This window comes from Ischnura elegans, chromosome 2 (assembly GCF_921293095.1).
Source record: "Ischnura elegans chromosome 2, ioIscEleg1.1, whole genome shotgun sequence".
Classification (NCBI taxonomy): Eukaryota; Metazoa; Arthropoda; class Insecta; order Odonata; family Coenagrionidae; genus Ischnura; species Ischnura elegans.
This window is the reverse complement of record NC_060247.1, coordinates 144766103-144790396: the sequence shown is the minus strand read 5'-3', so window position 1 is coordinate 144790396 and position 24294 is coordinate 144766103. Positions and strand designations below refer to the sequence as shown.

Genomic DNA, 24294 nt, shown 5'->3' with positions numbered 1-24294 from the left:
GAAGGATGTAAGTTACCTAAGTAAAAATCATGCATTCCTTTTTCGCAATACTTGGAATTTAATAATAATAGCTTCAAGCAGATGAACTTCATTTGGATTAATCATTCTTAACAGTCCTATACTTACTCCACGGGAAATATATGTCATTATCGTTTGAGAGGAAATAAACTGACATGTTACTGTTCTTCTATAGAGTTGGATGAAGTTATCCAAATTTAGATATCCAACAATGACAAACTTGAGAAAATTATTCCACAACACATGACAGCAGATGCAATAAAAATGAATGTGACTTACCTGGCTACTGTACGAGGAAAAATTACAAACCTTGGAAGGGCAGTCCCTGCGCAAGAGTCACGCATTTCTTACGATACTCCAAAATTTGAAGTTCAATTACGATGCGATAAAGGCTGGCAATTCTTCGATTTCACCACAGAACTCCGAAACAACAACGGCACAGTTCACATGAGAGGACACGAATGTCACCTTCATTTGTTTTTCTGATATGACTTCGACCAAAAGTATAAATCATTAGGAAGAGATTTTTAGTTATCATAAGGAAAGGTAATATTGCGTAAATTTGAAAGTTATGGCTGAATTACACATTTTATAGTTAGAAATATTATATTTAACAACAACAATAAGTATAGGTGTCGCAAATGCTTGCGGAAAATGTTCTCCTATCCTGTTGAATAGCAATGCTTTTCACTTTATGTCTGCCGGTGAGCTTTCGTGAGAGCCCTGATACTCTCGGATGGCTTCGCTGTTAGGAGAGGGGTAGTACCGAGAGAGAGAGAGGAGGATCGAACACAGCGTTGCCAAATGGACATAGCCGCCCTACTATGTCACTGAAAACGTATGAGTCATAGGTGGCCGCAGGTATTTTGGCCCTGGCGCCGAGACAATATGCCTACGTATTTAGAAGGCATTGGGGATAATCTTCTCACATAAGCCCATGACATTTATGCAAGAATTGCCATGAGAAACCGCCGTTTCCGCCGCCGCACAGTGGTCTGAGATGCCCTTTTGGGCGGACAAAAGTCGATGTTTCGATTGCGTTCAAACTATCCAAAAATGCTAAAAATGTGAAGCTAAAACTTCCATTGTAAATAGATCTTTATATCTTCCTTTACAGCCCATTTTTCGAATTACAGGAGTGGTTTTTAGCGAAAGTTGTTTTTAGTGTAATTTCTCAAATTTTTGACGGCTTTTTAACTTTATAAATACCATAACCAATTGCCATTTTTTTGTTTTCTTTTGAGTTTATTTCAGCAAACTCGCCTTTTTTATGATCCATAAACCTAATTATTAATGTTATGAAACTGTCCGGGGTGTCAGGATAGCGCGCTATAATATCATATGCAAAAATTTTTTTTAATTATTCAGTTAGAGATATGAAAAAACCACGCTCTACCACTGTGTTCTCATGTAATAGGATGCAAATAAAATACTATCCTTGAAGCAATTTAGAAAGAATTATCTACCTTTAGTTGCCTTTTTTTAATTTATAAGCCGAAATGTGTTACAGAGACGCCTGGCTATCCTAACGCCATGGCGCGCTATCTCTCGGCAAGTCGCTTTCGCTGATAAAATCCTCCGTTTTGAGTCTCTCTATCAAACGCAATTGGTTCATTTATTAGCATTATCAGCAACAATTTTATCCATGGCTAAACACTACATGATTCAGTGACCATATCAGCAACAATATAGCCTATTTGACACGGCTTAAGCTAACAATTCGGCTGCCATTAGGCTTCTCCCAGTGCGCGACAACTCCAGCTATTGTTAAGATTCCTCTAATTGTTCAGTGAAAATTGAATACTTATTTTCTGTGAACCAGTCTTCGGATATGGCACTCGTGAAGGAATATTTTTTCAATTTACTAGAGAAGTGGGACGAGAAGGACAGCGTTCGTTACAAGCATCTATATGAGTACATTTTAAGGTAGGTGGAAGTGATTTAATGCCGAGGTGCAACGTACTAAGTGGATTCATTAACCCATAGCTTGCGTATCATATCATTTTTGTGTCTTATTCTAAGGTCACAAGGAAGGTCGGACGTGAAAGATGACAGGAAGCTAAGAATACAGAACTGGCTGTTTTCTTTCATTACTCGGGCGACACTGAGATGGGGATAGAGCCGTAGAACAATAAACGTGTTTTTGCAGAACAAAAATGTTTGGCTTAATTCAGATATTGAATTTTTTGGCGGGAAAAAATGGAGCCCCAGATAACGAGCTCGGAAACTTCTCAACCCTCTTCCTCGGGTAAGTTCAATGTTATCGATGGGATATATTATAGCATTTACGTAAATGAGAGTATTACCTATCAAAAGATTGATTTTATTTAGGTGTGTAGTCCATTCAGTCGTCCGTGTAAGAATTCTGAAACGTTGTGCGAGCGATCAGAGCGGAGGAGAACCACGGAATTGCTCGACACAAAAACAACTGAAGAGCTGGTTTATGCGACAAACGCAAGTCCTCGGCCAAACAAACATCTACATCTACATAATACCCTGCGAGCCACCTCTATCCGCCACCACCACCTGGACCTTAGGCCGGCAATCCGATCGTGTCGGATCCCTCTGAACCGTTCGGAAGTCCATTACACGGCCGAGTCGGCTAGTCGTGTAGCGAGTAGCATATTTGACCACTGTAGGTCTTTTTTACAGTAGAGAGTAGGGCAGAGTGTAGATATATTAGTGGGTTGAAAAATGAAGGGGTAAGTTCAAAACTTTTCACAGACAAAGATTCTTCCAGAAATGAGAATAGAGAAGTAGAAAGAAAAATCAGCGTTTCAGGTATTACATTTAAGCACGAGAAGCGTCAGTCGAGCAATACGTTCAAAGGCAGTCAAGGCTCAAGTCATTTTGATAGTGAGACAATAACACATGCATTTCCATTTATCAGCGGTATAGAACCTGTGAATAGTCTATTCGACAAAAGCAAATCAGAATTATACCCGAATCGCAATAATACTAATTCCTAAGTTTTAATCGTGGCTGTGGTTAATTGCCGTAGTTTAAGAAATAAGATTCCCGAATTCCACCATTTAATTCATAGTACGAAGTGTAACGTCATTTTTGGAACAGAAAGTTGGCTAACAGATGATAATTCAGACAGTGAGATCTTCCCAAAATCGTTCACTGTTTATCGGAAAGATAGAATTAATCGAGTTGGGGGCGGAGTTTTTATAGCTGTAAAGAATTCAATCGTCAGCCAAGCGATAACCGTAACTGAGACCAGCGTTGAATCTGTGTGGTGTTTAATTAAATGTCCAAAATTCAAAACTATTTTATTATGTTCGTATTACAGACCACCTAACACAGATATAACGTCAATGTTGGATTTTCAAAATCAAATAAACAGCGTAGCATCCAAGTATCCTGAAAGAAACTTGATTGTGGGTGGAGATTTCAACGTACCTTCTATAGATTGGGAGACTTATAGCTTCATTCCTGGTGGGAGGGATAAAGTGATCTGCGAGGCTTTATTACACACTTTTACATCTAATTCATTGTTTCAAATAGCATCCGCACCAAACAGAGGAGAAAGTATTCTTGATTTATTAGCGACAAATATACCACATCAGGTAATAAACGTTGGCACTGTCGAAGGAATAAGTGACCATAGTGTCGTAACTGCAAAGTTTTCTCCAAATACTGCTGTAAACTTTAAAAAAGAGCGTAAAGTTTACATTTTTAAAAGAGCTGATTTTGATGGGTTTCAGAGTCATCTGAAAAATGCTTTCCCCGAGTTTCAAGAATCAGTATTAAAGTTAAATGTAGAGAATACTTGGAAAGCCTTTCTTTCACTCGTAACCTCGGGAATAAATAGCTACATCCCTAGTAAAACAGTAAAAGAAGGCAGCGAACCGAGATGGTACGATGCGGAAGTGAGAAAATCATTGAGGCGACAGAGAGCGTGTCATGCTAAAATGAAAAAAGTCAGCTCGGATTTATCCGCTAATGAACGCGAGCTAATAATTAAAAAATATAGGATGACTAAAGCCGCCACGAAAGAAGCGTTCAGGAATGCGTTCACGAATTTTAAAAGAAAAACACTAGTAGAGCAGTTACAGGATAACCCAAAAGCATCAGTTTCCAACTGATAATCTGCAACCGCTGCCGGATAATCGGGAGTCTGCTGTTTATAACTTAGCTTTAGCTTTGTAGACTAAAAAAATTTTTTATTTATTTTCCACTTCATTTAATCAACGTTATAAGTTTAAGATAGAAAATAAATGCAGCTAAGGAATAAACTAAAATTAACATAGGATCTACGCAGTGCTCAAAAAAGGCTTAATGATTGCACCTTGATGTCAAATACCGAATATGTCATCATCTGTTAGCCAACTTTCTGTTCCAAAAATGACGTTACACTTCGTACTATGAATTAAATGGTGGAATTCGGGAATCTTATTTCTTAAACTACGGCAATTAACCACAGCCACGATTAAAACTTAGGAATTAGTATTATTGCGATTCGGGAATAATTCTGATTTGCTTTTGTCGAATAGACTATTCACAGGCTCTATGCCGCTGATAAATGGAAATGCATGTGTTATTGTCTCACTATTAAAATGACTTGAGCCTTGACTGCCTTTGAAAGTATTTATATATATTTTTTATATCACGTTATGTGGGTCAAATTTGACCCACATCTCGTGATATAAAAAAATATATATATATAATAAGGGGTCGTGAAATATAAAGTTTGAAAGTATTGCTCGACTGACGCTTCTCGTGCTTAAAAGTAATACCTGTAGTATTGTAAATCGGTAATGCTGATTATTTAACGCTGATTTTTCTTTCTACTACTCTATTCTCATTACTGGAAAAATTTTTGTCTGTGAAAAGTTTTGAACTTACCCCTTTATTTTTCAACCCACTAATATATCTACACTCTGCCCTACTCTCTACTCTAACAAACAAAGCGATGCAGCTCATATGGTAGATGAGGCAATTCATATAAGCCCCAGTAGAGCCAGAAATATAAGGCAAGCTTGTAAAATCCATAGATCTGACACCAAGATAGTTCTTCCCTACAATGCAGACGAGGCATTAGGCTTAATGATTGAGGCAAAGTTGACTAAACATCAGTATACTATGTCCATCAGGAAAGGGGCCAGATCTCTAATGGCAGCAAGTCTTTATCCTCCCTAAGAAGAAATTCTTTCTGTAAAAAAACCTGTGCTATCCTTTTGGTGCTACGACTTCTTTCATCCCCAAACGTAGACTCGGCACCCGTGTACAAAGACAGTGAAGAAACTACGGATGAGGAGTAATTGTTTCACTTCCTCATATCCATTTGCTTCCCTTAATTATTGATTCATTACTTAATTATTCTACGAAATACTTTCATTAAAGATATCTCCCCCCAAAGCCTAATGGTCATGTAATTATCTCTAAGTGAGAAAACATTCATTCATTCGTGTAAAACTGGATTTGGCGACTTATAAATGCGTAAGTGTTTTTCAGACCACCATAGCATCACACGTCGTTGTAGTATAATTATTCAGAAAAAATAGCGAATGCGTATTTATTTTTTGAGAAAGTCATTATGCATGCATTATCAGATATATTTAAGTTGTGTAACACCATCATATACATCTACAAATGGGACAGTCGACTTTTGTCCGGAAAAAAGCGCTCCCCAGACCACTGTGCGCCGTTAGGAACTACCATTTGAAGGCAGTTTGGGTTCAAATAGGGCAACGATTGTTGAAATAAATAATTTCTTATCACCCCTTAACCTTCAAAGCGTAAACTTTATCCAAAAATGATCATTCAAACATAATATTAAAAATATCAATTTCAAATATGAACTTAAAAAACATTAATTTGGCAAAACTGTAAAAATATTGTACCCAAATAAGTAGATTTGCGTATAGCAATGCTTAGTGTCTAGTAAAAGAAAATAAACTTCTTTTATGGATTTTGGGCGTTCAATTTTTATAACCACATCATCAAAATTGTACAAGACATCCTTGTTTTTGGGCCACCTCCAATCTTAGATCACGGACACAATGCAGTGGACTCTAATACCTCATGCTTCTATAGCAAGGATGATTCTAGGATATTCTTCCTCGTTCCATTTTTCCAGAACAAAATTGCCTATTTCTAGGTCATCTTTCGTTACGAACTCCGGTGATAATGATGATTTCGCTTTGAGAGAAGAGATATATGCTCCTCATCACTGTTTTATAGGCTGAAGCCATGATTTGGCAAATGGCTTGTAATATGAATTTTGTCTAAAGGCACTACTTTAGCTTCCACTAAGCCTGACTATAGGCTGCTTTGTATGTTTGGACCAATTTCTACTGACAAAGTTCGCACCGGCGTTGGAAACTGATCCTTCGGAAGCACCGATCCTTTTTACCTGCATCTTATTATTGTTTTCGTCGGTCAATGACGCCTTCCACTTCATTTCGAGTGGCCGAAAACACAACAAATCGAGTGCTTCGGAAACCAGAGAATTCCCCAGCAACAATCAACAAAATTCCTTGGCGTGCACATAGGCAAGCGGCTAACCTCGCACGAACACATCAACTCCTCAATAAAAAAATGAATTCATGCAGCACTACGACCTCTATTGAAATCTACTTCGCCACAAAGTCTCAAATCCAAAGTGCTCCTGTATAACAGCTGCATCAAGCCTCTTCTGTCACATGCTTCCCTCGCCTGGCTCCACGCAGCTGCGACGCGCCTCAAACGCATCCAGTCAGCAGAAAACGTAATCGTAAGAAGAATTGTCGGAGCACCTTGGTTCATGTCGAACAAAAACATTAGGAAAGACCGGAAACTAACTCCTCCCCTTTCCGTTTTGAAATATACCTTCCCCAGTTCGAAAAATCCTTCGCTGCTACGCAAAATGAACTCCAAACAACTCTTTGGGATTATACCCAACCACCATACGCCAAGCACAAAGTCCCCAAGACAGCCCTTATCCCCTCCCACATTCCCACCCCACTTAATCTAGCCTACGACGCTATGCCATGATCACACCGCGAAAATAAAACGCTAAAAACCATCAAAAGTTCAGAACTTCTCAGAAGACAGCTAAACTAGCTGGAAACTTGAGCTACAATCAAAGTTCGCGAAATTTCAGCGTAGCACCACATGCAGTGGTTGAATGAGGAAGGAAGTGGCAGGAATATAAACGAAGGTGCATAACAGAATTGAATAACATTGATCCTGAGATATGATGTAAAAATGTCTCCAATTGCCACCTTCTTCCCTTCTTGTTTCTTAAGAATTATCAGCAGGTAAGTCGTGACCCAGTCCTTAAAAATTTAAACTATGACAGTATTTTTGTAGGGAACTGTTGCCCAAACTCTTTATACTCTTAACAGCAAGAAAATTGGTAGTAGCTTTGAGATAATGTGTACTAGTTTTTAAATAATGTTTACTAGTTTTAAAATAACGTGTACTAGTTGTACTTAACAATATACTGTACAGTTAATGAGTTATTTTGGACATGAAAAGGCCTCGATTCGCTTTGATAATAAACCTAGTATGAAATATACGCACTTATTTCCAGTTTTAGTCTGTTCTTGATGTCTATACAGACAAAAGTTTACCTGGTGAAATAAATAACAAGCACGTTGGCAAGTTGTATAACAAGTACTGTTCTCAGTGGTGACTTCCAAAATCTCTTAGAAACGATGTCTCGTCTACCTACTCCCTATTCCTACCAGCAAAGCTCTGAACTACATCGCTATACTGATGTTGAGAGTACGCAGAGAACCAAACTTCATTTTTTAGTTTTTGGGCTCAAGTTAGACCACAGGGCTCAAGTAACTTGCACATTATCTGTCGCGCCGAAGGCGCGTTCTACGCTGTACCGGTAAACCACGTTTACCACAACCAGCCACTTTACAATGCAATGAGATTTTTGCGCATATGTTTATGTTGTTTGGGGTAGTGTGGGTTAGCGTTAACAGAAGCTTACATACTAAACAGTTGATTATACACAAATGAAATAGGACTTGTAAAGTATACATTTTATTTTATTATTTTTGGAGATTTTTTTGGTAATTTATAATTACTTATTTTTACTTTTTTAATCGTTTTGTAATTATTATATATTTTTTGTGGATCTTTTCAATTGTTTTAATTTTCTCTCTTTTTTTTAAACATTTTATCTTTTTTTTCCTCCAAAAACACATTGATTGTTACAATTTATTTCAAAGTAATAATAAACATAGCTAATCTAGAAGAAGGAAAGACGTAGGATAGACTCATAGAAGAGTAATTTGCAAAGGCAGTGTATATGTGGTGGGAACGTTTGGATTGTAGTTCCAAATGTCTGTAAGCAGTGTATTATTAGTCTCCCGAGCCTGGATTTAAAATTTTTAACTAAATAATTAATGAAATCGTTGATCGATGGTATTCTTAGAGCATAGCGAACGTCTTTCATATTGGTCAATTTTGAAAGGTTCAGTAGGAGGCAAAGCGATTTATTTTGAAAAAATTCTAGTTTGCTTCTGATGGTTTTATTTCGTGCAAAAATTTCACAACTATAGAGAAGGGAAGGGCGGACAATTGAGACATATAATCTGGCCCTTGATTTATGTGGTAACGGCGACGAATCGGAACCTAGGGAATATATTGCCTGTCTTGCAATAGTGGCTCTTTGTAAGCAATATTGCAAGTGTGGTAGGAAAGTTAATTTTTTGTCTAAATTTACTCCGAGAAATTTATGCGAGTTGGCTCTTGGTATTCGTAATTTGTTAATGTGTGCATATATTTGTGGGTGGAATTTTTGTCTCCTTGAAAAATGAATGTGTGTACTTTTTGAGGCGTTAATGTTAATTTTCCATGTTTGTGTCCATTTGTGAATCAGTTTTAGATGAGTATTTAGTTTGTCCGCGTTTAGGGTATTTCAATGCAGAACGAAGAAAATAATTTCACTCGAGACGGGGCTCAATAAAAGACGGGAGCAAAATTCAAAGCGCTACCGAAGGAGTGTGTAGCTGAATATGTAAAAGTGATGGCGGATGAAGTAGGCGGAAAAAACACTACTCACGCCACTAAGCTCTCGGGAGATAAGAATATTCATGGACCTAAAAATGAATATGCTCAGTGAATTTTTGTCACGGAAGGGGGAATAAAAGTCATGGATAGTTTCATCTTAGCAGAGAGACTGGTTCAACAGGCGGATAGACTGGTGATCTTTAACGTTCCTCCACACCTCCTCTTGCCTCATGCTATCGAAATTTTGCCACAAATTGGCAGGATAGTCAGTCCTATAACAACCATGAATACGGGCATAAAACGTGAATTCTTCCATCATGCAGAGTCCTGGCGCAAACAACTTTACATAATTAAAAGTGAAGGTCTGATCGTGCCCGAGTCCCTACTACTCGACTATGAAACTGACAGACACAGGATCTATTTTAATCAAGATGATATCAGATGTTTTCGCTGGCACAAAGAGGGGCATATCGTAAAAAATTGTAATGCGCAGACGGAAGACAGAAGGGAGATACTAATGGCCGCCGCCAACGCCGAGAAACGAAGTGAAAGCACCGACATAAAAAAGGGTACCTCCGCGTGTGCAACATAGATGTCGCATTCAGCGCGGAACAGCTGACCACACCCATCCCACCGTCAATGAGAGCCTCCCCACCCCACCCACGACCACCCGACAATGGCGTTGGCTGCTCAGGTGGCCGACGGACGAGCGGCGGACGGAATATCGGACGGGCTTAAGGCCGTTTATATAAAAAGCATATAGTACTAATTACAGTTTTTCATATAAAAAGGATAGTTTACCAAATGGTACATGACGTATGGTTATGATAATGATACATTATTATCATCAAAGGTAGTGGTTTATTATTTTGCTCACGCAGTGGGGAGAGTGATCAATAGAAAATATTTTAACTTAGAAATGATTTCTACTTCAAATATCATACACACTCTGAGGAGTTCTAGAGAATATAATTATGAATGCCCGAAAGGAGGGTCCACTAGTAATATCACTTGGTTTTTCCCTGTGACCCTAATTCTGCAGAACTGAGTTTGAAAATGGAGTAACGTTTGCATTAGTTAGAAATGCTGTATTTTTTCAACCAATTAACCTTAAAAATGTGATCCACATGCACAAACGTTTTAATTTTTTTATTCTAAAGTTGATTTTTTAATATGTTTTTGTCATATCTGTATGTTTCGTATACCGGATGGGGACATTGATGAAGTGCTGAAAACTAGGGAATCTTAGGGAGAAGGGTTATGCAGGGGGGGAGGGAGAAGGGTTATGCAGGGGGGGAGGGAGAAGGGTTATGCAGGGGGGGAGGGAGAAGGGTTATGCAGGGGGGGAGGGAGAAGGGTTATGTGGGGGGGGGTAGGAATTCGGGGTGGCGGAGAGGGCTTGTTTGGGAATGGTTGGGTTGCGTGACTAAGCACAGTCCTCCCCCCCCCTCCGCTAGAATTTGGGTATTTATTGGATTGTCTAAATAATAAACAGTGTACTTGAGAATGACGCCTCAGCAACGAAACGCGTCCTACCAATAAATAATTTTCCAGTGAAAAGTTACTGAGGTTGTGTATTTTTATTTTTACAAAGAATGTGTTTTGGATGGCCATCCTCTCTCTTCACCTTAGCGCCGATAGGAACTGTGAGCCTAGCTTTGAGGACACATTCTCCCTGAACAGTATTTCTTGAGGAAGAATTTTCACTTAAAAACGCGCCCAATTTGCCGAAAGAGTTGCCTTACTGCTCATGTCTCTCTGGAATGAAGTATAGGATTGAAAGGAAAGTTTACGACGAAAGACGAAGGCATGAAGGAAATTAAACTTTATGCTCGAGACTTATTAAGAGGTCATTTAAGTCAATTCCCGAGACGCAATAGATAATGGAAATGACTGCTGTGAAATGGTGAAGTTTGAATACGCGAGAGGCTGAGCTGCCAGAAAAGAAAATTCAGTTACGTTACAGTTAAGAGTTACCTACATAAAATGTACAATTTTGTGAGGAATCACAAAAATTCGAGACAAGCGAAAGATTTATTAAAGAGGGAAGTTCAAGGAACCAACAAGCGTCAGGGATTACGATAAGGCGCAACGCAGCCGGTGGTATGAATTACTCGAAAATCGTACCTCGGCCCTTATCTCAATATCCCCATCGCTCTGCTTACATTGTGCGATAGTAGTTGACGCCTTCTGCACTGGAATCGCGAATAATAGTTTCAAGATTTCAACGGCGCGAAAGAATTGTACAGTCGGATTAAAAAGTATTGCAACAAATGGAGCGGCGCCACTTTCGCCGCAGTTTGGAAATCGAGTTTCGGTATTTTCTATTGTACCAGTGGGAGGGAAATTTGAACAACATTCCCACTTCCCGCAATATTTTTATAACAACATCATTAAAGGGATATGCGGGATATCTGCAATGTTTAATACCAAATAATTTATGCAGCTCATGCTAGATAATAAATCTACTTCCAGAACGCCAATTTATTTTCTCTCTTAAGTTTGCGGATCAGTGCTCGATCCTCTCGTGCCGATAAGATAATCTTACAATTAACGCTGAAGCTCTTCGATCAGCGATAGCGAACTTAGCATGCATATAAAATATCCGCCCCAATATCAAAGCAAATAATGCCACTGGGTGTTAAAATTCAGTTTGATTTAATGACACTAGAATACTGGTTCATTCTCTTGCCTGAGAAAGCTCGTAATGAATCCTTCGGAGTCAACGAGTGAAATGGACTAATGGTTAAGGAGAAGACTTACAACGGCAGCAATCCGAAGTCGGTAATTCGAACTTCTCCGGACTACTTTTTTCAGTTTCATAGCATGGCTGTAACAATTTTTATCCACTTTAACGCATATTTACCTCATTAAACACTGCTGTCGTAATGAAATTTTGAATGGAGGAAATTATCTTTTTGCTTTCAGCGGATATCATAATTAGTTTTTACCGAAATATCAATGCACCAATAATATGGAAAATATTTCAGTCAGGTAAACTGCTGCATCAAGTCCTTTTTCGTATTACCCGAATATTCTATCGTTTTTAATAATATTTAGACACTCACGAGACCCGCTTAATTGATTGGGCCGGGTCGGTGTAAATTTGGAAGGTTGGCATATGAAGCAACCTTCATGATGCAATGATTCATATATTAACCGTACCTTCCTCAAGAGGCACGGATCTACAACACCGTGCTGCGTTGAAACCATGGTACTAATATATCAGGTAGGTCGTTGCGCATCTCGTCACATATCGATACTCGTGAGTTTCGATTGTGTGACGTAGTGTGGAGAGCAAAGTGGCCGTGTTGAGAGCGTTTGAGAGTGATACACTGTGTAGGCAATTGGCAATTGAGCGGGTTTCAAAACAGGCCACGCAGCTCAGCGGATTTGGTGGAGAGCTTCGGAGGTGAGCGTTTATGCTCCGGACACTGCCAGCTGAGCGGATTCGTATCGTTGGGCTACTAGATGAGCGGATTTGATTCGGTGGGCGATTGGTGAGCGTTTCTGCAGTGGAGGTATCGAAATGATCTTCACGAAAAAGATTTTCAATAGTCACAAAATTCATATATACATTAAGGTCAATTCAAATAATAAATGATAGTCTATATCCTTTTAAAATGATACTACCTTCGTGCTTCCGAACATGAAGTATTTTATCACCTTTCATTTACTTTTTCTGAAGGCCTAATGGGAGGCACTTGACATTCAACGTCCTCTCTCGTCAACATCATTAGGTTTGTATAGTCAATGTATTCATCTGCAAAAAGAAATAACTATGCCATTGAAAATACTCATGCTGGAATAAGAGCTTATTTAAGATTCCAGTTTTAATTATTTCTTAGATCAAAGAAAGAATGCTGTTGAATGAATGATTGATGATCAAAGAAAGGTAATACTCTTGCTAAATTGTCTTATTGACCATACTTAAAATCTCTACGCCATTAAATACGTGTTTCGTTTATTGGTTCCTCTTTTACAGTTAGTTGGCTAGGTTAGACATGAAAAGACAGCAACTTCCTACTCTTAGCATAAGCCATTAGTGCATTACATAAATCAGCATCTATTTTTTGCACGTGTAAACATCAAGAGTAATAATATCAGGAGAAAAATTATAGATAAAATTCTGTGATATGTTACACAGCTTCGAATATGGGCAGAAAAGGTCTATATCGACTTGAATTCTAAATTTCGTGATACACAGTTCAGAATTGCATTTCATACGCATGATATTGTATGCATTTAGGGTACAGGCCTTGAATAATTAGTGTACAAGTGTCTGCATTTCACCTTGCATAGTGATATCAGGCTATAGTTTGCATGAAATTATCATTGATAATGAAATCCATAAATGATAACTATGAAGTACTTTTCCACAAATTTTTATCTCATTATAGCCTTTTTTGAGTCACATGATGTCACATCTTTCATGAGTCTGGCTTCCGGTGATGATCCTCGAGTTGACACACATTTAGTGGATATTTAATTTGTGGAAAACTGTTTGAAATTTTTCGTTAATGGATTTATTGAGAATTCCAATTCCATTTAGTAGTAGTGATATTATGCTACACATGTACTAAATGCAAGCTAAAATGTATTAATTAATTTAGTAACAAAACCATCATTTACATGGCAGCCATTGAAAATTGACCGGAATTATTTTCGAGAAAACATGGATTAAAAACACAATATCCAACCTTAGGATAACATCAAATAACAAGATAAAACCTTTAACGGCGAAATATAATAAGAGTTGCGCATAGTAACGGAAGTACAATTAGCAAGCTTACCAGTAAATTTTCCCACGAGACTGATCAGGTCCAAAGTATCAAGAAAAGCCCTAGTTTGGTTATCCATATCTTCTCGTCTTCAAGTGTTTTAAGAAAATAAAAAAAAGTATTATGCCTATGGATGGCTATATTTTCACAAATGCTAGAGCAAACAGAAAAATCATTTACTCACCTCAAAGCACGCTAAACATGTGCACTTAAGAACTGTATGGGATTTTATCGCTAGATGGCTCTGGCGTAGAAGCAATATTCACCACCGAGTTGGCTGTGGGATCCAACTGTTGGATGAGCGATCTCTTCAAGATTGGTGTGGGGACCAACACGTGGACGCTACAACCAAGTTGCGAGCGGCCAATTTAGTTGGATAGTACACCCAATCGCGTTGGCTGCCGTGTCTTTTGCAGTGGATATGGCATCCAACTTTCACTTACCCAATAAAAATTGGATGCCACATCCAATCCTTTTTTTGAGTGTAATATGCTCAATAGGGATGAGGGAGCTTTAGGGGGGGGGGGTTACTGGGGGATACCCCCAAGGAAACGGTGATTTCAGGAAACTTTTTGAAAAATTACATGCCTGAAAATGCATTTTACATCATTTTGGCACTTAAATTTTAACTTTTAGCAGATGCAGTTATAATATATCAAATCCAGACAAGATTCTCAAATAATTTTTTAATTTCTCTGAGGTTTTGTGGGGGGATATATCCCCTCATCCCCCCCCCCATAGTTACGCCACTGCCTGAGTGTAACCTATATTATTACCTCTAATTATTATATCAGGTGTAAGGTGTCTAAATAGGCTGACTTTCCCAAGTGACTTAAGTATAGAAATTTAAAACATTATTTCCTCCCCATATATCATGATAATGAGATATTTCAGATGAGCAGAGTACAGGATTGTGAAAATTAAGGTAAGTGCCCCAAACAGTGAATGAATATAGCAAATACTTAGGTGGGTTTGATAAGGAAGATGCTGCTTCGATCATAGGTGGATTCAGGGAGGTATGGGGGTACGTCCCCCTGCAGATGCATAAAAGCATAGAGTAAGTATATTCTAGAGGGCTCACGGCATAGGAAGAAATCGTATCGACAGTTTTAATTCTCAAAAAGCAGGAAGATGGCACGATAGTAGCTAGCCAGAGGCGAGAGGGTCTTTTTCTTCAAGGTCACCTCGCCTATCCCCTTTCCTTCCCGCTCCCAGTCTTCCAAATTCTGTCAGTCCCCCAAGCATCGAAGGAAGGGAAGACGACGATGTTTACATCGGCCTGAGAGAGCGCCCGGATCGCGAAAATGTTTGACCAAAATCAGATTTTCTTTGGATGTCTTTGAAAATTGCTCTCTACACGTTTTTTTGGCATGCTTTCATTTCTGCAGTTATTTTTGCGAAAAAATATTATTTTAGGCGATACGTGGAACTTTAACTTATTATATGGCTAATTGTAACGCTGACTGCATAGACGAACGCAAATCATGATAAAACATGAAAATAAATGATAATTAGTTATGAAGTATGAGTTATGATCTTTGAAATTAGTCAATAAACAAAAAAGGCTAAAAAGAGGGTTGTTGGGTTCATTGACTTACGTTAAAGAGGTGCGATTTCCAGATTTCGTGAGGTTCTTCTGTATGGACTAAAAGTAATTTTTAAATAAATGTCAAAATAGTATTTAAGTGACTCTTCTATTCTCATTTAAGCATGGTTAATGATTTATAACTTTACTGATTATGTATTATAATTATTCATCATCAGATTCTTCCCAATCCCACCCATCCCTTTCTTCACATTCGCTCGCAGAATTTTGAGACTCTAGCAAGACCAAGAGATCACGAACCTCCTGCGAAAGATCTTTAAGGCTCCGAAATTTGTTCAGTCAGTTCCTAATGTGTTAATAAAAGGGTTCGATGTCAGGATCAGTCACCGGAAAATATCCTCATTCGTATGAATTCGAGATATTTTTCTCGCGTTATGCTCGCGGTATTTTCTAATATCTTTATTGCGAGATTCCTGGGCCTCCTCCGATAGTTCTTCAATAGGAAGAAGAGCCGACTCGATTAAATCTGCACCATTTATGCACTTTGTTCTCCGTGGGTGGCATGTAAAACCATCCATAATGTCTCACAAAATTTTACGCTGTATCTAAGCAGAACTTCTTAAATTTTACCGGATCAATCAAAAATCCGCAAGACAGAGATCTCAAAATTGTTGAGAATTGAAATATTAACTTTTCTTCAACTCCTGCAAATTACTTGACTTCAAGCAGCTTCGTTTTCCTAATTTTGGAGCGCGTAGTAACGTCAGTGAATTGTTTACCTGGCCTACCCCTTTGTATATCGGATGTACCCTGTTAAAAAATGAGACTACTAGAACAATATCCCAGGGGACCCCATGTCACCATTAAAATACTAAGAAAATACGAACCCGAGGTGCTTGGAAGGTTGCGAAATACATCAGGGAAATCAACTATTTTGTCCAACCAGTTGCCATTCCTCTAAAAAAAGAGATTGATCGTGAACTAGCTCGCCATCTTCTCTCGTCGGAATAAAAAAATTTCATGTTCAAAAAATTAATAAGCTCAAGTTTTGTCTTTCATCTCCGTGTAATCTGAAACAACCCCCTAGATATGCATTCAAATTCCTTTTTCGAGCAACTATGGTTTTCTCTTTTTTCTCCAGCATTTTTCCGTGCAGTTCTCGCCGCGTAAATGTCCATGAAATTTTTGACAGTCAACAATAATTACACAGGTTTGTAAAAAGCTATTCAACAGTCCTCTTTCTACATTTTTTAAATATAAAATTGAAGGGAAAATATGAAAAATGGTGCGTGCCTCGTCTCAGACCAATTTAAAAAAACGGAAACTAGAAACGGAAATAAATGAAACATTGTATACCTGCTCAATAATCCTTATTTATGTGGTTGTCAGGAACTAATAAATTACTGAATCACATTTTTTTAGTTATCACAGCACTATAACTTCTTTGTGAGATCACTGTTAAACACAAAAACTGTGGCCAAAGTAGGACTTCTCAATTAGTAATGGGTATGCGTTCAAATCGACAGAAAAGGAGAAACTGAAGGGTACCAAAATGTTTTTTTGACCGTCTTAACGGGGTATGTCCACGGGAACATCTAATATCTAATAAGAATATTTGTATAAATTTGTACTATTTCAAACTGCTCTAAAACATCAAGCCTTGTGCCGTTACTGAAGGGGTGGAGAAAATTCTGGTTGAAAATGACAAGAATGAAAAGTCTGTACCAAATGTTTGGCGATAAGTGACGTTTCATCCCAGTTTTCTGCACCTTCTATGTTCTTTCATTCTCATAATAAAACTTCTGCCTGTTCGACCAATGAAACTCAAGTGGCATGATTCACAATTAACTTTGTAAATGCCGGATTGATGGATGGGTTCTATTTTGTCTTTGTTACGACGCAGAACTTCACCGAGAGTGCAAGGGTTGTAAAATGAAACATTGAATTTATTTTTGGGGAATTTGTTTGCAAGCCTGTTGGAAAGGTCTCCCACAAAAAATGACCGGCACCAAGTTTTAGAATTCTCTGTGATGGGGGAAGGGAGCAAAGCTGTGAAATAGCTCGCGTTTTCAACTTTCTATGAAGGATTTTAGTTTAAGTATTAAAGCTGTAGCCATTTGAAATTGCAGTTGATTTCATTGTGGAAAGTTCACAATTGAAGTTGACTGCATTTAAAGATATATTGACCAATCTATGTAACATAGAATGGAAGGAGGATAACTTTTGGGAGGTCGGATGGCATCAGTAACTCGGAATGATTGTATCACCATAACAAGGGTTTCTGTATAAACCAAATTCATGTTTGTAATCAACTATGGATATGGAGAGATCGAGAAAGTTAATGTGCTTTTTGGATTCTATTTCTGCTACGAAGGTAATATTAGGATGTCGAGGATTTAAAAGATTCAGAAAATTATCTAATTGTCTGACAATTCCGGTCCAGCGGCAAATGATGTAGTCAACATACTTAGCGGTACCAGAAGATGTTAGATGAGATAGAATGCCCGAATCAAATAATTGGCGTTTTGAATTGTCCGTAAATATTTCGGCTATTACAGGTGAAAGGGAATACCACATCGCAAGGCCGTCTGTTTGGTGATAAATATTCTTATTGTACAAAAAATAATTTTGGCTGGCACTCTGTTCCATTAGACAATGAAGTTCACAAGACACACTGATTTTAATATTGTGGTCTCTCAATAAGTAACAAAGTTGTTTGTACAGGTACAGAAGTAAATAGACTTTTTAGGTCAAATGAAACTAGCTTGGAGTTGGATGGTGACGTCTGAGGTGTTGAAGTTTCTGTGGCAAAATGATGGGGCTATTAATATTATATTTTGGTGAAAAACCAGGCAATTGCCTAAAGATGATATTTAATTTAGGGGCTAATTTATAAAATTACAGCAGGAAGATAAAGCTTTTTTAACACTTTTTTGGAATCTATCCGTTGGATCACGGGGGAGAATCACGAATGAGGTGTCCTCCAACACTTCATCACATTTGGCGATGCATGAGACCTTATTACGGATTAGCACACTGTTCCTTTTTTCTGCTTTGGAAATAATAAAATCTTCTTCGTTTACCTTCTAATTGATTGATCAAAATCAACTTGGTTGTGATTAACTTTCATACGGTGAGATGTACTTGGATTAGCAAAGGTAATATAATTATATAAATTGCACAATTTTATTTTTCTACATTCTCGCGCCGGAGAGCTACTTGTACGTCAACTCCGTCGAAATGTTTTTACATCAGATGGAAGTTTTTTAACCTTCTATAAACACATCACTAGTTTTTACTCGTCGGGACATAAGTCCCCAAGAATGGAGGAAAATGAGGGTTACACCTCGGGAAAATCATTGATAGATGACATTTCAGCCACTCAGAGGAAGTACCTCCGGAAAGGCTCGTCAACAGGTCGGTTGCAGTTCGAAGTTTTGACTTAAAACTTTATGTTGCATGATCTCTGCCTTCTCTTCGGGTTTCCACCGCGTCCGTTGCCTTTTGGCGAGAACAGTTTCGACAAAAGCCAACGGACGCGGTGGAAACCCGAAGAGAATGCAGAGATAATCTGATCAACGCCGCAAAAATCTTCGAACCTACTTTATGTTGCATGATTATAACAAATCCTGTATTAGTGTTGAAAATCTGTATTTAAATGAATAACTTGGTATCAAAGACAAAAAATAGGTTTTGGACTGTTAAAATGTGTACGAAAAGCAATCAATATCTAATATACATAGAATCAAATGTTTTTATTAATGAATGGATAACTCAAGATTCTAACGCGATAACATATTTTAGCCTGCGAATTAGGATTCCCCATGAGGCCCACGAAGCAAATTTTGCTTGCAGTTTCGATACGCAAAACTGCATAATAGGAGGTTTAATTCCGAAAAAGGGGAGGGCGGATAGTTTTGAATCGCCTTATTTTTCTAGTGCCGCAGCAACTTACAATTAGAATAGGTATGCCAAAAATACTCCATTCGATATTGCTATATAAATTGCTCACCGCGTAAAATGTATCTTTGGATATTTAGTTTTTCGGCCCCTGAGAGAAGGGATTCATTCATATAATGAGGCAAGAATTTAAGCAATGAGTGAACCCGGGCCCGATTGCAGCCGCTATTTGTTTTACTTTTAAGAACCTCAACTAAATGCTAACGCTTAAAACAAAACTTTCCTCAAACGACAATGCGTCTTGTTATTGACGAGACGACGATTATCACAACTATGATCGGAATAAGGTCTCAAGGAAAGACAAAAACATGCATTAGATGATCCCCGGCCCCATGCGTAAGACCTGAAGTAGAAAACTGGTACAGCCGAAAGAAACCTTTCCATTTTCGACGTGGTAACAGAATGGGCCATTACTCATCCCGCTATCGAGCAAACAAATCAAGGTCACCGACCACCCCTATTCCCAAAAATGCTACTGCTGATCCATACCTCTTTGTGTTCGTTTGAAGCTGCGCGCTTAAGAATTCATTACCAAATACTTTTAAGCTTTAGTTACCAACTGTGGTGAAGAGGCTATGACCGTTAGCGAAAGGCAAACAGTGCATTGTTGTTCAGTGTAGAGATCCAATCTCGCATTCCCTTTTTATTGTAATATTCCGGCATTTGGTGCTGTAAATAGCATTTACACTTCACCAAAGTGAGGTATTCCTATCTGAAGTTCTGAAGCACACTACGCGAAATGTATTTCATTCGATATGTTGATCGTTCAACGATGCGATGACCATCAATAAGATTTATATTGTCTCTTGAAGCGAAAAGATCTTCCCTCACAGAAAATCTCTTCCTCGTCAAAACAAAACCCTCGCCTCGCCAACCTATCTGATGGCAAAACGAACTCCTTAGGAGGCGGGAGCTTTCTGCGTAGACCCAGGCCAGTAAGGAAAGCCAGACGAGGTGCGGTCATTAAAAATGCATAACTCCCTTTGTAATTGAGATAAAGTTACAATTCTTTCACCAAAAATAAATTTATAGTTTTGTCCAAATTTCATACGCAGCATATATGGACCTATATCGTAAGATACGAAAGTTAGCAGGCGATTGATTTTTACCCTGCAAAATTCCAAATTTTTCGTCCGAAAGATATGTAAACACACATAACAACGTTGAAACCGAGTTATGAACAAATTAAAGTTTACTAGTATGGAAACAAATGTGATATGAACATTTCCTGCAAGTTTCAACTTTATACTAAGAACAGTCTGCCGGAAAATGGATTAGGAATATAAACTCGGAAAAATCAAGTAACTAGCCGAAATTCGAGAAAATATTTTTTATAACAATTGTTATAAACAAAATCGAATAATTAATGTCTCCACTTAATGTAGCAACCCTTTCTGCTTCAGAATATATTTTTAGACTTGTGGAACGAGCAAATTAAAAAAATTACCAAAATTCTTCTAGTGACATCTGGTTAATCGCTCTAGAACTACACCAAAAACGTATACGATTTTTGTACGTGTGGTGAGCTCTCTATATATACTTACTATATGATAAAAGCCATGGTTGCTCAAGTTTTAGGTAAGATTTAAGCATGAAACAGGTGAATGAAATCAACATTTGCGGAAACTGTAACAGCTCCTTATTGGTTTTTCAAATTATTTGCTTGAAAAAATATTATTTTCCTCAAAGAAATTTGCGATTTTTGCTTTTACGGGGGGGAGGGGGCTCGCTGGGTACGCCCATGTCTCGAAATAGGAAGTTTCTCTGAGTCGATTCCGTACGAGTTGGTATATCTTTTGTTCTTTCCAGCTTCATTTCACCCAAACCGCCATAGGGTTTATAGTATTTATGCGAAACGTCATGACTTAAGGTCGTATTGAACGGGGGACGTAATAGGGTGGTTTCCTATTATTTTTTTATTGCCTTAATCGAAAGATTATTACTCCTGGAGTACGTATTTCGCGCTTTTAGATTTTTAAATGACAATATCTATTTTTCACGATTAAATGAAAAGTGAAAAATTTCAAGCGCGCGAAAACGCGACGCTCAAGTATGAATGCCGGGAAATATCTCCATACGTCGTATTTCTGGTTCCCCCTCCCGCCCGGTGAGGTGACCTTGAGGCGAGGCTTAGCGCTGATACGTCGCAGGCTGCCAGCGGGTAGCTGAGTACCTTGCTGAATGGTAGCGCTTGGCTTAAAAAAGGTTTGTTAATACCTTATCAAACGAAGAAAACTTTCCGACCTTAGCCAGTTTTAGTAGGTGATTATTAAGACATGTTTCCCTGAGCTCTGTGCCTCATGCATGCATTGGTAACCTCAGACGATGTATAACTCCTATCCTCTCGTGTAGAAACTAGGTCCCTGTGACGTCACGTGGAGTGGAATCGCATGGGCGCCAATCTGGCCTTTTTCAAATGAGGATAAAATTTGACCCTTGCCATTCGTCTAAACCGGTATTTCAAAAACCAAATAATTTGTGTATTATGAATACACTAATGGTGGGTAACGAATCGCAATCAATGCCTTTCGTTTTCTTTGATGAAGGAAACTACCCTATTGCTCAGGTTGGAACTGTAATTTCTCACCATGGCATGCAATTGCTTGAATGCACTAAGCATTCTCGCATTAGTTTTAAAGGCCTGGTTACACGATACATTAACTCGTTCGGGTTAATGTCTAAATGTATGAACGCGTGAATGGACACGAAAATGTACCGTGTAACCACCCAGCTTGTGCGAACGCATGCACAGAAAGTAGAACCTGTTCTAATTTGGTTCATTCATTCGTGCATGTTCCGTTCCGGTCCACCAAAATCATTCACGCAAACGTACATTAACTTGTACGTGTTAATGTACCGTGTAACCAGGCCTTGAAAATTCACCGCTTTAAACAACACAATTTTGACTGCGACTTCGTACACACGTCAGAAAATGCGATTACTTGCCCCGTGTAAATGGCTTTTCAAGAATCTCTCAAGTTAACTTTGCTCGCGAGAGAGAAAGGTTTGCCAAGCAAATCTCGAATGCGGAGCGAAAGTAGTCTTCGTAATCTTGAGTTACTTTCAAATGCTCCGCCACTAACTGCTCTCCACGTGACGTCATGCGTAGAACGGTCTCATTTTCGTCCTCGGGAACGACCTACCTGATATATTAGTATCATGCGTTGAAACGTTTCCAATATCATTTTAGACCGTTTGGTAAATTTAGTGCAGCCCTCGTCAAATATTTTGAAGAAAATATTTTCCCATTGTACCCACTTTGCTGAGTGGAATGGCGATCTTATAACATCCCAGTATTTTCTAATACATTACAATGATATCCATTAATTTTCAATCCGAAGTAAAAATGCCGACGAGAAAACATGATGGTATTATTTCTATTACAAGCATGAATTGCTTGAGCAGCATTTGACAACATTGTATACGACACATTACACCATGTAATGTAAGTTTACATAAATCGACTTTCTTCTCTTTTTCTGAAGGAACGGACAAGGTGCGCCAAAAACGAGAGGAGAAGAGGCATTTCAAGGAGCCGTCGAATATGGCCGCCAAGCGCATGCCCAAGAAGATTCCTGCCTCCGAAAATATGCCAAGTGCCCCTACGGAGTCAAAGAAATGGACTACATCCTCATGTCGACGGCCACTCGTCTTCGTCTCACCTAGCAATTCATCTGGGACTGACATGCAGTGGACGACCAGGAGCTGGCCGACATCTCGCGGGCATATTGGCACAATTTTAGTGTGTTGAAATGTTGGTAATATAATTATAGTACATGCGGCACAATTGTAACCATCGCATTGATTTAGATTAATACACCATCATGTAAGACGAAAATGGAGAAAATGCAATGCATGTCCAGTGTTGAAAACTAAACTCAATCTTCGATAAATTTCTGCATATTGAATCCCAATATTAGACGATATATTGTCGTAATATGTTGCCTTGCCACGATATAATTTGTGGGTTTAACGCAATGGAAGTAAGTTTTTATGATTGCAAGAATCAGCTAGAACGTGTTTCTCCTTTCCTGCTCTTCATTTTGATGTCTGACTCTGGCTCCGAGCGCATCCACGCTTCGCACAGCAACCTGCTTTCCACCAGACCTGATCCTAAGAAGAATGGTTGACTTAATGAATGTCAATGACAACTCCAAACCCACACTGGTTGGTTTTAATGCATAGAACACTAATAAAAATCAGTGCAATGAAGGTCTACAAAGTTCACTGCATGCATCCCATGCCAAAAACTTATTTAAAAAATCAATCAATTCCATGGATAATGCTGTATCGTTATCAAGGTGTGAAAACTTGGTGTCATTAGCGTTAAATATGAAACGTACGAGTTGAATTTCCGCGTAAATTGGATCCATAAAGTGACACCTTATACTTAAAACATTAATATTAAACTCAAGATGGCTCATTCGACCGCAACACAGCCAACAGAAAAGAAAACACTCGAGTAAATCAGACATATTTACTTGTCAGTTGGATACTTACAATTTGTTGACTTTGTTCTGGTAATCAAGACCATTATCTTTACATATGTATTCCATTCAACAGTAAATAAATACCTGAACTTCACTCTCTATACATATACATTTGCCGGCCTCGGTGGCGGCAGGGTAACGTCCTCGCCTACCAAATAAGAGGTCGCGGGTTCGAATCCCGCCTGGGTTTGTTTACTCTGTCCAGGGCATGGTTGTTCATGTATGTTTACTTGTTAAATTTGTTGAATACCCCGATGGAAAATGGCCAATATGAGCTGTATTCGGTGGTTTGAGAATAAAATAAAACAAAAATAAAATATGCATGTACTAAAGGCGCCTATAGGGGCTTAATGCAGTTATTTTGAATATAGTTTTTCGACCCGGGTAAAACATTTGCTTGGGTAAACTTGATATTTAAGAGACCTGTGGCAAAAATTTCGACCGCTCAGTCGTATCTCGACTCTTCATGCCGAAGCGCTCGCTGCCTCTAAGGTCGGATCGCAATTCGATATTTTCGATATTTTATCGATAAAAATCGATA

At 38.5% G+C, this 24294-nt stretch overlaps 1 protein-coding gene across 1 annotated transcript in view; it reads left to right on the top strand.

Moving 5' to 3' along the window:
- Nucleotides 1-23847, top strand: part of LOC124154748 — a 92908-nt gene extending 69061 nt beyond the window's left edge. Inside the window, exon 3 of the mRNA XM_046528653.1 lies at nt 22749-23847. Within this exon, the coding sequence (XP_046384609.1) occupies nt 22749-22929 (181 nt within the window). The 3' untranslated portion in view covers nt 22930-23847. The remainder of the gene's footprint in view (nt 1-22748) is intronic.
- The last annotated feature ends 447 nt before the right edge of the window (nt 23848-24294 follow it).